This window comes from Tubulanus polymorphus, chromosome 3 (genome assembly GCF_964204645.1).
Source record: "Tubulanus polymorphus chromosome 3, tnTubPoly1.2, whole genome shotgun sequence".
NCBI lineage: Eukaryota > Metazoa > Nemertea > Palaeonemertea > Tubulaniformes > Tubulanidae > Tubulanus > Tubulanus polymorphus.
Genome location: NC_134027.1, coordinates 9,331,174 through 9,345,885, shown reverse-complemented (window position 1 = coordinate 9,345,885; position 14,712 = coordinate 9,331,174). Strand labels below are relative to the sequence as shown.

At 39.1% G+C, this 14,712-nt stretch overlaps 3 protein-coding genes across 3 annotated transcripts; 2 read left to right on the top strand and 1 right to left on the bottom strand.

Annotated features, from left to right (window-relative positions):
• Positions 1–329: 329 nt before the first annotated feature.
• LOC141902711 (ubiquitin-conjugating enzyme E2 N-like) lies at positions 330–5,109 on the top strand. Its single transcript, XM_074790552.1, has 5 exons — positions 330–507; positions 877–978; positions 1,584–1,728; positions 2,087–2,227; positions 2,485–5,109. The coding sequence occupies exons 1-5, from the start codon at positions 478–480 to the stop codon at positions 2,520–2,522; spliced, it is 456 nt and encodes a 151-aa protein (XP_074646653.1). The 5' UTR covers positions 330–477; the 3' UTR covers positions 2,523–5,109.
• Positions 5,110–5,606: 497 nt separating this feature from the next.
• Positions 5,607–9,127, bottom strand: LOC141902706 (uncharacterized). The gene is made up of 8 exons (XM_074790549.1): positions 8,973–9,127; positions 8,315–8,504; positions 7,844–8,209; positions 7,306–7,569; positions 7,075–7,151; positions 6,750–6,940; positions 5,972–6,089; positions 5,607–5,808 (listed from the first exon to the last, which is right to left on the bottom strand). The coding sequence occupies exons 2-8, from the start codon at positions 8,385–8,387 to the stop codon at positions 5,713–5,715; spliced, it is 1,185 nt and encodes a 394-aa protein (XP_074646650.1). The 5' UTR covers positions 8,388–8,504; positions 8,973–9,127; the 3' UTR covers positions 5,607–5,712.
• A 308-nt stretch (positions 9,128–9,435) lies between these two features.
• Positions 9,436–11,951, top strand: LOC141902707 (uncharacterized). The gene is made up of 6 exons (XM_074790550.1): positions 9,436–9,595; positions 9,703–10,002; positions 10,241–10,314; positions 10,831–10,955; positions 11,189–11,312; positions 11,566–11,951. The coding sequence occupies exons 1-6, from the start codon at positions 9,517–9,519 to the stop codon at positions 11,734–11,736; spliced, it is 873 nt and encodes a 290-aa protein (XP_074646651.1). The 5' UTR covers positions 9,436–9,516; the 3' UTR covers positions 11,737–11,951.
• The last annotated feature ends 2,761 nt before the right edge of the window (positions 11,952–14,712 follow it).

The window sequence follows — 14,712 nt, the reverse complement described above, 5'->3', positions numbered from 1 at the left end:
TTTGTTCGAATTCATACATGCCGAGTCAACAAGTCAAATATTCCTTTTTTTTTAAACTTGATCTTTAATGGTACTTTACTGGTGTGATGGGATAATTATAATACCGTACTCGATCTTGAAAGTCTGGTTTCTGACATTTTCGGGTCTTTCAGCAATACAAATCATGAACAAAAGGAGGTTGAACTTTCTCGAATGTTCCATTAATTCTAATCACGATAAGCAAGGCCGCTCTTATCTATGTAGTTCCGTAGCTCCGATCGAGTAACAGCGGATCAATTATTCGAAAATGCGGGATTCGAACCCTCATTCACCATTGCGGCTCCGCCATTTTGGTTTCTACGAAAGGCTGGGCGAGTTTTACAGTTTTTCTTCCGCCTGTTCCTCGTTGCCGCATAATAATTGTGCAAGGATACTCTTCTTCTAAATCACGAACGAACAAGAAAACCTAATAATTGTATTTGTCTGCATAGAAAGAAAATGTCAGGACTACCCAGGCGTATCACAAAAGTATGTGTAAATTGAATGGTTGAGTGTTGAAAATGAGCGAATTTCGATTTAATTTTTTGGCGAGATCTGTTGATCATGATTAATGAAAAGTTCCACAGAAGTTGCTTAAACATTAAAGTTGACGGGGTCGAAGATATGGATAAGATTAGAGTTAGGCCATATAGTATGACTTGCATAGGTAAATGATTCTGGCCAGGACGTCTCGTCTGGGACCTGGTGGGGACTGGGTCCGGACTGGGAGCACTGACATGTGTCACTGTGACTGACCAATAACAAGCATAATGCATACAATGCCATGTGTTCGATATCATGGTAGGTTAAGAGCTCTGTCAGTTTGCCTGTTTCATCCAAAATTCTTGATCTTTCCAGGAAACGCAACGACTTATGACAGAACCCGTCCCTGGGATCCAAGCTACTCCTGATGAGGAAAATGGTCGGCTATTTTACGTAGTGATGGACGGACCTAAAGATGTAAGTATATGTAGGCCTCACCCAGAATTGTGAAGAAAAACTGAAGAGGTCGTTTTGACTCATTTCTATAAGCCATTTTCAAAACTGATTAAGCTTAGGCCTACATGACTAGTAAAAATATGAAAACAAGAGTAGCAACAAGGACGAGGAATTTTGATAAGCGACAGTTTTTAAAACAGCTCATAGAATTGAGTCGAAATGTCACTAATCTCAGTTTTTCTTATATCAAATTTAGATAGTCTCAGGTGTATGAAAAACCATTCACCGGTACTTGTACTCGATATTTTTGATGGATCATTTTTCGAAAAAGACAAAATATCATTTCAGGGGCGGATCCAGGGCCCTATCTCGAGGGGGTTCCAAATTGTTTAAGGGCACTCGTTATTATGGGGGGGGGGGCACTTTCTATGTGAAATCACGACAAACAAGGGCACTTTCCATCAAAGTTGTGTGGTTTTCAGGGGCCAAACAAGGGCGCTTTTATGTCAAATCCATGGGTCTAGGGGCATCTCCAAGGGGCACAGACAAAGCTCGACGGTATTTCAGAACCCTCGGAACCCCCTGCATTTACACAGGCTATATACAGGGATGAATTCTGATTTCAGTCGCCGTATGAAACTGGTACATTCAAATTAGAACTCTTCTTACCGGAAGATTATCCAATGGCGGCTCCGAAAGTGCGCTTTCTAACGCGAATATACCATCCCAATGTAGATAATTTGGGTCGTATATGTTTGGATATTTTGAAAGGTGCGTATGAATGAATTCAAACCCGACGGTTTTGGGACACTTGGGCTGAAAACAATGATACCTTGTTTCTCCTAATCGGCCGGGTCATTTTGTTAACTGCAGTAAAATTTGTAATCAGTTCATATCTATAGCTGCCGGGTCTGTTATGGTTAGCTTGATAATAATTTCTAAAAAAAAGTGATGCGCGGGATAGGTAGGCGGTGGCTGGCGGGTCAACTTCGAAGCTCGGCAGAAATGAGAAACAAGGTATAAATTGACCTTAGCCTTATCCCTATACCTCATTATCCTGTTACAAAGATGATGGTGCATCTTCAAAAACGAATTCATGAGTTCTGATATTTCTCTTTTTCTTGGTCAGATAAATGGAGTCCAGCTCTCCAGATTAGGACTGTGCTTCTATCTATACAAGCATTATTAAGTGCCCCAAATCCGGATGACCCACTTAACAATGCGGTAGCTGAAGTATGGATGGAGAACGAACTAAAAGCTATTGAATTGGGTAAGTGACTAATGGAATGTGTGATATGCAAGCACCCTTTGATGTAAAAACGATATATACCTGTGCAGTAAAAACTACTGAATACAGTACAATAGAAACCAATAAATTAGATCCAGATTATCAGGAGCTAGTTCTGGTCTTAGTTATGATTAACAAGATGAATCAATGAATTTTAGTTCTTTGATTAAGTGGGTTTAATTGTATTCGCTAGCAACGGCGACATGTGTTTAAATTTCTGAGCGAATTATCTTTTGCAGCGAGAGAAGAGACGAGACTATACGCGTGCGGCAAATGATATTCGAATACAAGTATGATTTGTATAGCTGATGATAATACGACTACTAAAAGACAATTACGACGGCGAGGGCGGCTTTATGAATAGAATGTGGGCGTTACCGCTCCGGATCTACGTTATATCGTATATCACCACACGCAGCCCGAGACCACTTGTATTCATCACAATATTATGGACCGATTCGGGAAAAAACTACTACTATATTAATTCAGACAATTCGTTGGCGCGTGTTACAAGTGAAAACACAAACACACACGTGCGCACGCATACACACGTAATCAAGTTGATAATCATATCTTTGGTTTGAAAAAAAATAATCGTAATGAACACATGCGCACAGCGGCCAACTGTTCGCATTTCAGACAACTGTTCCTATCGTAGACTAAATAACATGTTCCGTTTGTGCTCTACGGGAGAATGCGCAGTAATTCGAGAAGTAATTCGATTGAAAGTTGTTCTTTAGTTGCTAGCTTATCCGCTATCTCGTCTTACGAAAAGAAAGCGTTTACCTTAATATGTATTTCCGAGTAATATTTAGTTCGTCTTCTGTTTCTACACTACAATTAGTGATGTCATAATCGAGCGTTGTTTTTTTTTTGCCAAACAATTTTTGTTCAAGCGTCGTATTTTGTGTACGAAGTGTGGACTGATATTTGATGTTCCATTAGAGCTGAGAAACAGTGTGTGATATATGCTAAGATCTTTAAAAGTTTCTATTAATCTTCAATATGGTTTATGAGTGTGTACGGGTTTATAGTCGATTATTAGGGTCTTATCGATAGCGTCGATTTCGTTATTTGCTGTGTGTAAGACTTCATTTGAGATTATTTACGGGCTTCTTAACCACTAACATCGCTTTAAATGGAGATTAGATGAAAATTCCCGGCATTGACGGGCAAAGTTATCCATTGAAAAGCCCAGTTCTTCGAAGATTGTTTAGTGTTGAACAGTGTGAAGAATAGCATGGTAACGATAATATTAGAATCGTTATCAATGCATTTATAATCACGGGCACGGTTCCAGAGTCCGGACTTATGTGCAAAAATGGGTTTAATTCTGAAAGATTCAATTCAGTTCTATTTTGACTTAAAATCGGTCGTGACTTAAAAGCCCGATCTTTTTCCAAAGCCTGACTGCGGAACTGGGTTGACATTCAACGACCTTAGATTAACCGGCCCCTTGTTTTCATTATGATATCTCTATTGAATCGTCGCCAACGCGTCTACTGAGGTTTTAAGATTTTCTTGTATGATAACCACACAGTAGAAAATGGTCTAAAACCTAATGTCAATTAGTTATGGCCGCATAGAGATATGCGTCTTAGGTAAAAACAAAAGTACACATTGTACATCGAATTTTCGTCGGTTTATGGTATGTTTACATTAATGTATGTATGTCCACATTAATTTTGTTAGCTCTCACAAAATTGCGGGCAGTGCCCGAATGATGATGATATTAATCTCGTATTATCGAATGACCTAGAGTGGCATTTTTTGCGATTTAGATTCGAACTAAGAATTAGTTATTTACTCGTGTCATTTTATCCAGGAATTCTCATTGCAACTACGGAGCTACTACTACTACCAAGTAGATGAAAGATGGACCCTGGCGCTGATTTTCGTTCCCTGTCTATTCGTAGAGGAGTCGTGTAAACCGGGTGTAGAATGAATACCACGAGACGGGTTGTACTTTATAGGTTAACTATTTTATTTGGCGCAAGAGCCTTCGCTTCTAATGTATAGTAGCTTTATCAGGTGAATTTAGTATAATCAATGGAAAAATAATGTTATTTTCCCGTTGATTATACTCATTCACCTGATGAAGCTACTACGGTCAAACCCGCTTAATCCTGATCGGCTTAATCCAAATTTTGGTCTAATCCGGACAATATTTGCAGTCCATTTGTTCACTAATATACAAGAAAATTACTTTTAATCGGGATTTCCCGTAAAATGGATGAATTTTGTTGGTCCAGAATGATCCGAATTTAGCGAATTCTACTGTATACTTGAGTAGCGAAAGCTCATGCGCCAAATGAATTAGTTAACCTACCCATAATAGTACTACTCGTCTCCTATGTAAACTACAGTGGAACCCCCTCTTAATTCGGATCATTCAGGATCAATGGAATTCATCCGGTTTATGAGAATCCGAATAAAACAACATATTAACATACGTTTATGCATAGGTGGACTGAACCTGAGATCCGGATTAGATCGAAATCCGTATCAAACCGATCCGAATTAAGCGAGTTCGACTGTAGATTTTTAATCTAAGCGATCAACTTTTCGCGTAGTTGAAAGACGTTTTGTAGTAGACTAATCGTGGAAAATATTGCTTCGATACTAACTTAGATTTTCTCCGATAGCTACCGAGTACGGAGTACGGTTCGTGGCTGGAGTCGTCGACACTGTGCTTTCGCTTTCGATGGGAATTTTTCAATCATTAATCGGAAGATATAAACAAGAGCCGCTCGTTGATATTCACGCTATAGATTGAATATGAATTGATTGATGGTTTTAACCGAGATGTAAAATTGTTCGTGAAATATCGATGATCGATGACTATATCGTAAATGAAATAAGAAGTAAGTTTGTAACAAAAAAATATATAGTTTTGTTTCTTCAGTTTTGTATCTGGTTTCTCTCGAGAATTCTTTTCGCTTGTGAAGCATTCGTCGACCACGGATGTAGGAAAATTGGAAGACCAGGATCTAGGATACGGAATGCATTTCTCTGATGAATCAGCCACGTAACGCCACTAGGGGTATGAAGCAGGACCGGGTCCCGCCCTCGGTGATGAAGATATTTTTGAAGAATTTCACCCATGAAGATGCAAGTTCCGTTAGGTTGATCGTCAAATTTGCAGGTTTTAACGATTTATATGTCTTCTTGGAAAGGGCAACCTCGGTGGAAAGTAAGAGGTCCGGACCGCCAAGACCACACCCTGAATACACCCCTGGGAACGTCCGCCGTCGCCTTTCAGTTTTAACCAAAATACATATCTTTCATAATCGGTTTTTCCTGTGGTTTAGATCCAGCCCCCGTCTGACGAAGCATTGATAGATTAGATCGAGAAAAAACGACTAACCAATGTCATTAGAGACTGGTGTATACTTGTATATCGTTCAAATGACATCTTTCGTTAGACTTATATTTAGAATTTCCTTAAAGCCGATGAATTGAGTTAGTTAATTCGTGTCCCATATTGGATCCGATGGCGCCTGGCTGATCACGCAACAGTTGACTAACAGGTCGTGGTCCGGTTCACTGACCGTCGTTGTCATCTGTAATGAGATTAAAAAAACAACTGTAAGACATCGCCTCCCGATCTAAGAATTTATGAATTCCGCGTATTTCAAAAAAAAATGTTACTTGTCACAGTATATACTTGTTTTACAATTCATTATGCACCCATTAAGTTGTTGACATACGAATATACTAACTAACCTTAATCCCTCTTCCAAATATGGTATCCTTTCCTCGGAGGGTTAACCCTTGTCCTTCTAGTTTAGTAACAACTTCCCCAGCTTCATTAGGTATAACGCTTACGTGAGTACTTATATTCCTTAAATTTGAAATGAAAAATATGTATTTAGAATATAATTTCTATCATATTTTACATCCATGCGTACGTTACTGCCGCATGGTCTCCAAGTTGAATGAAATTTCTTATTCGATATGTGTAATATTCATTATCACGATTACTATGATTTAGCCATTGGACATTTTACAGTAGCGATATGGCCCATTCAATTTATCTACACCAGGTGCAGGTTCTGCACTTTGCAATTCTAATGCTAAATTATTTAGAATAGAAAGTAGTACATCAAAGAGATTTTTTTAGAATAAAGACGTTAGACACCTGGTTAGAAAAAATTAATTACTGCAGCTACAATTCATTCAAAAGTAGGCTAAAGGTGCCAGCATTTGGGTTTTTTGCCGACATCACGCACATCTCTCACGTGCGTCAACTTTTTTAACTCCTCCAAATCCACTGTGCGGGCCCATATTTAAGGAGGGGTGGCTGCGAACGAACCTCCCGCTCGCCTCCCGCCCATTGAGGAATTGAGGAAGTTCCACCCTGATGCCAGCCTAGTAGAGAAAATTTGAGCATCGATTTCAAGAAATTCACTCATTGTCGTCCTTCGCTCAATTGTCCGCCTATGATATGTAAGTCAACTTCTAATAAAACGTCGTGTAATAAACGAAATTGCAAGTGACGTACTTCGTAGTCGCGTTTGTATTTCCTCCGAATCGAGCACCCATCATATCACATTTCGGCGTGATGACACCATACTCTAGCAATTCGACCACAATTCCCGTAGCCGCCCGTGATCCGGACGTTTTCAAGTTCAATTTCATTTCAACGGGTTGCGAATTCCCTTTCATATTACAACAACAACATTTCTTCGTACACTTCATAGCCATAAATAGGATGGAAAAATAAATAAAATTAGATGCAAATTATCATCAATAGATAAATTGATTTCATTCAATATCATACTTTCACATCTCATTATTTTTGTGATGAAATATTTATAATGGATCACCTTCTGACGTAGATGGATGCTTCCGTTTATTGCTAGTCCATTATCATTACTATTCACATCACATCTACCAAAAATCTCTGAAAGTACAATCGATGGATGCCGTATGAAAAATGTTCAAAAAATTCACTACATTTATCAAGTATTTGCTTCTATTAGCTTTCTATTTTTTTCTATATGTATATAAGGACAAATGTTTTGAAATAAACAAAAAAAGTAAAATGTATACTTTACCGGTCAGAGATTCATTTGAAGAAGTGCTGTTATCATCCTGGGTTTCATCGGTCATATTTAGATTTCCAGTCTGGTGATCATGGTGGTGATGATGATGGTGGTGGTGTCCACTAAGATGTTGAACCTCGGTTGCCGTTCGTTCATCCTCTTCGCGGGCGTGTTCATGATGTATGACATCGCTGTGAGTGTGACCGAGTTTATCGGTATGCTTTACGACAGCGTCATAGTGTTGGCCATGGTGCTTGCCAGAAGTAGATGTACTGCCTTTAAAAACATGGACTAGTTTTCAAAGCTCATCCGAGAATAAGCAGTTACTTTAATCATTTGTGTAAAGCTTAAAATCTTATCACATATATAATAGTCGCTGACTAATATGATATCAAAGTTGGTTAGGGCAAAGTCTAACTGAAGTTATTTTTCCCGGATTGTTATGTTAGGACACAAGCCACTTTCCTCTGATGGCGTCAACAAAAATAGCATGGAAATTTGAAAATGGAAGGTAGACACGACCCGTCGATAACCCTGATATCTGACTTACTGATGGGCTCATGGTGATCATGGTGGCCGTGATCACGATGATGGTTGTGATGAGTGTCAACTTGATGTGCTGTACCATGTTGATGATGATGATGGGGATTGTGATGGTGGTCGTGATGCTCATGACTGTCTCGATGTGACCCGTGGTGATGGCTGCTGTGGCTAGTGCCGTGATCGTGATGGTGATCCACGTGGCTACTGTCATGGTGGTGGTCATCGTGTCCATGATGACCGGTGTCGTGGTGGTGGTGGGTATCGTGTTCGTGGCTGTCTTCGTGGTGGTGATGGGTGTTATCATTCACATGACGTCGTGTCCGGATATTGGCTTCCGATTTCCGGTCAAATACAGCATCGAAAACGGGATTTCCTATTTGGTTGTCAGCAGATGAAATAAATAATTTCTCTCCGTATTGGCACTGAATGTCAAATCATCAATCAACAAACCCTATTCCCAACCTCTCGTTGCACTTACCAAAACATATTTCGGTTTTCCACACCAAACATACTGCTGCTGTGACAGCCACTAATTTCCACATGCAACCCATCGCTTTGAACAGCAGTCTTCAAATGAATCCTCCGAAAATTTCGTGGTTGAATGTCTATCTTTGCACTTTAGTATATTTATCTCTCGAGGTCGGTACTGACACAAGTCGATTAGGAATCTTAACGACGAAAGGAAATCATAATAAAATGAGTCTATTGTCTGACTTTTTATTGGTACGCTAACAATAATACAACTTGATTGTAGATTTTAGGCCAGACGGAACTAACAGTTCCTCAGAGGTCGAAATGCGCCGAAATAAATTATGTTTGCGCCTTTGTTCATCATCTAGTCTTCAAGTGCATAGACGAATTTAACTTTTGCAGCCACGTAGCATGTCTCTTATACGGACTGGAATTCATTTACTTATATGGTAGAAGTGATCAATGCAGATTGTAGATTACCATATTCTTGAATACTGGTCGTCTTTATCAAGGTTCAACGTTTGACCGTTTTTCAAATTTCACAATGCTCGAACCCTGAACTGTATAATGTGCCTACCTATTTTACTAGATTTCGTATAGGTTCGTAGGAATACTGTCACACGCAACCTAAAACGACCTTCGAAATATCATTGAAAACGACTTACCTACAACGGAATCTAATACGAAATTGAGCCTATGTTGCTTGATTCGTGGAGTAGGCCGATTTATTACAATGGATTAAATCAGAATGTAATGTAGATTTCTAACGGCTAAAAACACGTCTGGGCACAGGGATCGCTACGTCATACGGTGTTCTGTGTTTCAACCACATTACCAATTCTAAACGATAAATACGTTTAGACCCTCAATATTGTTTTTGTTTTCTCCGTTGAACATACGTAATCCATCCAGGGCATTTTATTTCGGCCGGTCTGTAAAGATAAAAAATCTGCGAACAAGTTCCGTCAGTAAAACAAAATTCTTGAAATTAACCGGAAAATTCGTTGAACACCCCCCAAATAAGTACAGCAAAATAATCGATTACATGATAATATATTTCTTGAAAACATTGATACCTTATCTTATCGTTTTTCTGCGCAGTAACACATTTTCGAGAAAATCGTCTATTGTTCGGAACAGGCGAACTAGAAAATCTGGTATCACTTGTGCTAGTAGAAACATTCGGTGTAGACCGCATACACATTAAATATGAAGATTTTGTGGTTGGTATCTTTATTTTTGGCTTTCGCGGCCGTTAACTGCGACCATCATTCCGAAGTCGAACAGGGTAAGTTTGAAGTTACAATACGCACGTCATACCCATTAAGACGGGAATACCAGCTTTATATGAAACTTACTTGATACGATTCTTTTTTGTTCATTCTCAAACGGTAGATAATGAAAATGAAAATGGGGAGTTCAGAGCTGTCCATAAACTGGAACGTGACGTATCAGCGCTTTGGAAGTTCGTGCGCGAACTTGAAAGCAAACGCACGGTAAATATATACATTCACGATGGCAGCAAGAAGGAAAAAGCAACTGGAAACCACGTGCACGTATACCATCACAAACGAAGCGACAACACATTGCCACAATCCACCGATGAATTGGACCAGGAATCAACAGAAGCAAATCTTCCCGCTGCCGTAGAAGGGATGAGGACTAACGACATGCAAGCAGACTCACCTGTGGCGGGTAAATATACATATTCCTATGATAAACCGCCACTTCTGGGGCCAGTGTCACATCAGAAACATCGGGGTTGAAATCAATTGGCAATGGATTAATTTAACCCCCTGGTTAAAGATAGATATAGCGGCACTAATAAAAATGACCTTGGATCTTGTTTCAATAATAACACTTTAATCTGGAAATATATGCAAAGTAATTTGGATCAGCTTCAATTTCCATACGTATATTCTCCCATTTCCAGCCACTTACGGATGTTGTTGTCTTAATCACCGTCGAAATGGTGGAATTGGTGGACACATACTTTTCCGGCATCTGGTACGTGAAAAAGCAATGTAAATATTTATGAATAAAAATTAAGGTGGACAGGTTGACTTATTGCGACTGCTTGCAACGCAATGTGATCGATTGCAACTGGACGCAAATGTTGACGCTTAATCTGGAATTCAAAGTGTATCTCATGAAAGATCTGCTTACGATGAACATACAGCCGTAGCACCGTTTGGCACGTTTATTGAGCAAGGACAAGTCTTATTGTGTCGGGCGGTAGCGTCCGCATTAGTACCCGTCGTTAACGTTAAGCTTATTGAGATGTATGTAATGAATGTGACTGGGGACTTCGAACAAAAAGTTCTAAGAAGGAGAGACTTTTTCATGAGACCATTCTTAATTGGAATTAGTTTGAATTTGGTTTCCTAACATGATATGAGACCATGCAACGCTATAATGGCGAACAAATTGAATGGAAATTTCCATATTTGGATCTAAAGATAATTTACAGAAAATGTTTTCACTGATAAAAAGACATGTCCTCGTATTTGTTTTGCTATGTAGCCCGGTAGTGAATGGGTAGATGTGCACTACAACATAGAAAGGACCGACCGTACGTCGCTTGGTGCGGTGGAAGTACACCACTATATGCACGCAGCCGGAAAAACCTGTAACGAGCTCCGTACCGCGTAAGTCAAATAATGTTTTTGAGCTTCCTTGCAAAATTCGTTGAGCGAGCTATTTTGTACAGTTGCATTTGTCAGCTCCATTCGTTCTATTTGGGCACTTGAACTGGTTATTTTGATTAATCGTTCGGTTAAAAATTACTTTTCAGTATTCTATGCTATTGATATTCATCCCATGCATACTTACCATAAATGTACTGAATCATTCATGAAATTGTTTCTTTCATTTCACGTAGTCACTCACATCATCCAGCCTGGGCGCATCTGTCGGGTACGAGCCAGCGATTGAAATTATCGCAGGAGGTCGATCGACAAAGCTTCAACCTGGCCCAGATGTTCACTCACCAATGTACAATGAAGGTAGCAAGTTAGATACTGAATGCGTAAAAACCCGGTGTTCCTCATTTAAGATATCATATTATTTATTATATATTATTTATCTATATATGTTTAAATGGCCTAGAATCTTAATCTGTTAGTAAACTAATATATTCAGATTTGAGGCCAATTTAACACATGTCTTAACAATACCGGGTAGGCCTTAGCGTAGCTTCCTCTCCTCCATTGTTGATAAAATATTCGAATTTAATGCTTCTTATTTGGCTGCTTTTAGGTAGTGAGCAGGGATGTATCGAACTGTTGTACGATCAGAAGGTCGTCCCAACACGTATGGACGCAGTTGTTAAGAAGTCGGGACGCAACCATCCAATGCAACCGTGGACACCACGGTACCGGACACAGACCCACACATCAACACAAACATGGGCACAGTGGACATCACTGATGTTTCAAAGCTCAATTATACGTTCATATAGGCCCATTTCCTCTTATGAATAATTTTTCGATTTGAATTCAATGGAGATATATATTTGATTTGCCAGAGTATTTATACTTGACAACTGATTGATGAAATACATTGCTTTTGGTTATTTGGTAATGTTAATAGATTTTTGATGTATATATTATATTTTATGAATAAATTTGAATATAAGTATGTTAGTTTCCGTTGTAAGCATATGATTAAGACTGAAACTATAAGGGGAAACATCTACTTAAGATAAGAGTAAATAACGTTAGAAACTTTAAACAACTCAAGTATAAACGAAGAATTCTTACGAGCCATAAAACAATTCTTGGTGGTAAGCGTGTACCCGAAGACCTGAAATCTGAAATTGCTATTACAAAACATCGGCTCTACCACTGATGATTGAACTTATAGAAATACTTTTTGGAAAAAAATAGATTGCAGACACATCTCTATATCGTCTGTATCGATGACGCATTGACGCTGAATTTACGATCGTGATCGTAAAAGATTTTATGACAGTGGCAAGTGCTTTTTCAGGTATTGGTTTCCATTCTTATTTGTTACAAACGAATAAATCACATCAGGGTAACGCAAGCGAATATGATTTTATGAATGATATTCACTTGACTTTATGATGCTCTAAATAACTATATGGCGATATGAATTCTACTGAAAATACAAATTCAGTAGAGGTATGAAGAAAATTAGATCGTTTCGATGGACATAAGAGAATCTGTGCGAATGTATGTCGAGATGATACACAATATCCGTGTGTAAGATGAAAGTTCATGACAATTCATGTAATTCAATAAATGATGATGATAATTCAGCCAAATATGAAAGGTTCTTAAATAGAAGTTTATATATATTTTATATATATTTATTTATATATATATATATATTTATCTGGATTATTGTGCAATTTCTGTGGATTGGGTGCATGTCTTGAGCGATACTGTGGTCTCGAATCTTAGGAAGCTTTGTGTACGATTTCGAAATAATTCATCATCTGCAAATGATCATTAGGCTCGGAATGCTTTATAAAATATTTGTTGATTGAAAAATATTTACGGAAAAGCAATCAATATGATATGATCTCACCTCATATGAAAACGACATATCTACGTGTTAGTTCGGTTTCAAGTGGGATATCAGCTTTTTGTCCGACGCTGGATATCTTTAACGTGCATAAAGTATGATCACGTAATCGAATAGTCGTATTTTAGGACCTTGATAATCGGAAATTGGGCCTTGTTGATCAGTAAATGTATTTTATGCGGCTTTTTATCGTGCTTTGTACGCAACAAGTGCCAGGGTGGCGTTTCGCCGCGGCTATATCGCTGATCGGCTATCGCCAGCATCTCATAAATAGAAAAAGCGATTACAAGCGACTTCCTCTTCATTTGGCATTAATCGGTGTTTATCGTTCGATCACCTGCAGCGTGAATTACATTCCCATGATTATCGTAGACCTCCGATTCGCATAACCATACGGTTTATGCGTCTTTCCTCTGGTTTAATCATAGCATGTATAACACGGCGGTCATCGAGGAGCATGCGCAAAACCACGTACGTACATAGAATCGTTTCGGGTCCATAGTGTAAGGATCCGGTTAAGATGAATCCAGTATGAATCACACGAATCATATCTATATCCATCCGCGCTACAGAGTATGCAGTCACCCAGTCACCCAGTAATCTAGTCATCCAGTCGTCCAGTTGCGCAGTTATCCAGTCGACCAGTCGGCCAATCATACAGTCATTCAGTCACCCAGTATACCATGTCACCTGTCAGTCAGTGGGTCTTCGAATTACGTCAAAATAAAGAACCCGAATCACTACCAACGTATGTAGTTCCTACAACCTCGCACCATTACCCCGTTTTCTACACTTGGGCCCGGGATGATACCACCGAAACTATGCCCGAGAAATCATACCATAGTAATGATTACTCCAAGGAAAAACCGCCGTCTAAGCACGTGCGAAACCAGGGAACTTCTAGAAATTGCCGGAATCATCAAGCTTACCGTTCAAGCTTTTTGACCTGAGACGTGAACCCTTTTCGAACTTGAGAACGAGAAAGTAAAAATCAACGAAAGCGCGTTCAGGTACTCATCGTCATCGCAGTTTCTCTTATAACAAACTTATTGGATGTGAGATCATTAAAGTGTCGCTCGTTTCCTTAGTAATTGACAGCGGTGACTTCGCGTCAACTATCGATGGGATTTTAGAATCAAGGGATGTCGGTTAATGTCTCCGGGCGTTCGTCTTTTACACCGGTACTCTCTTCATCATAGCCATCTTGCCAATTCATTTATCTCTGAGTACCCTCGGTATTTCGAAATCAAACCGAATTTAATAATCTGGCGGGCGTGATATTATCATTTCATCGGCGTTCGTATATGATTATTTCGGTAGAACCGCGCGGCGCTCTTTCGCGTCGAAGTTAAGAGATACTTCACACCAATAATAACTCGATGAGTTAATCATCAATAATGACAGAATATGAGATTGGCGAACACGCTGCGGGCGGATCGAGTTCAACGTACGCCTCATAAAATTGGACTAACGTTTCAATGGAATTCCATTATCGTCACGTACCGAGTGGTATAGCGTTTCGTACCGACGAAGAAATATGTTGCATCGTTTTTTTTTCATTGCTAATTAATTCGATATATCATGAATGATATTTTCCTTCTGACAATGCGTCAGAACGGGAATAACTCATCAGCCAATATTCTTATTTATTCCGTCGTTGAATTTCAATTACGCAATATACAACATCTGCTCTGAGGTATTACACAATTTCCTGCATTTTTTACACTATATCGGTTTCAGTCAAATTTTTCGTCGCATTCTTGTTTATGAATATTTGCCACGAATATGCTTATCTGCTTAATACGCGGCGTTCGTGTTTAGTTTCTTTCTTGGAGGTAGAATAGCCACGCACAA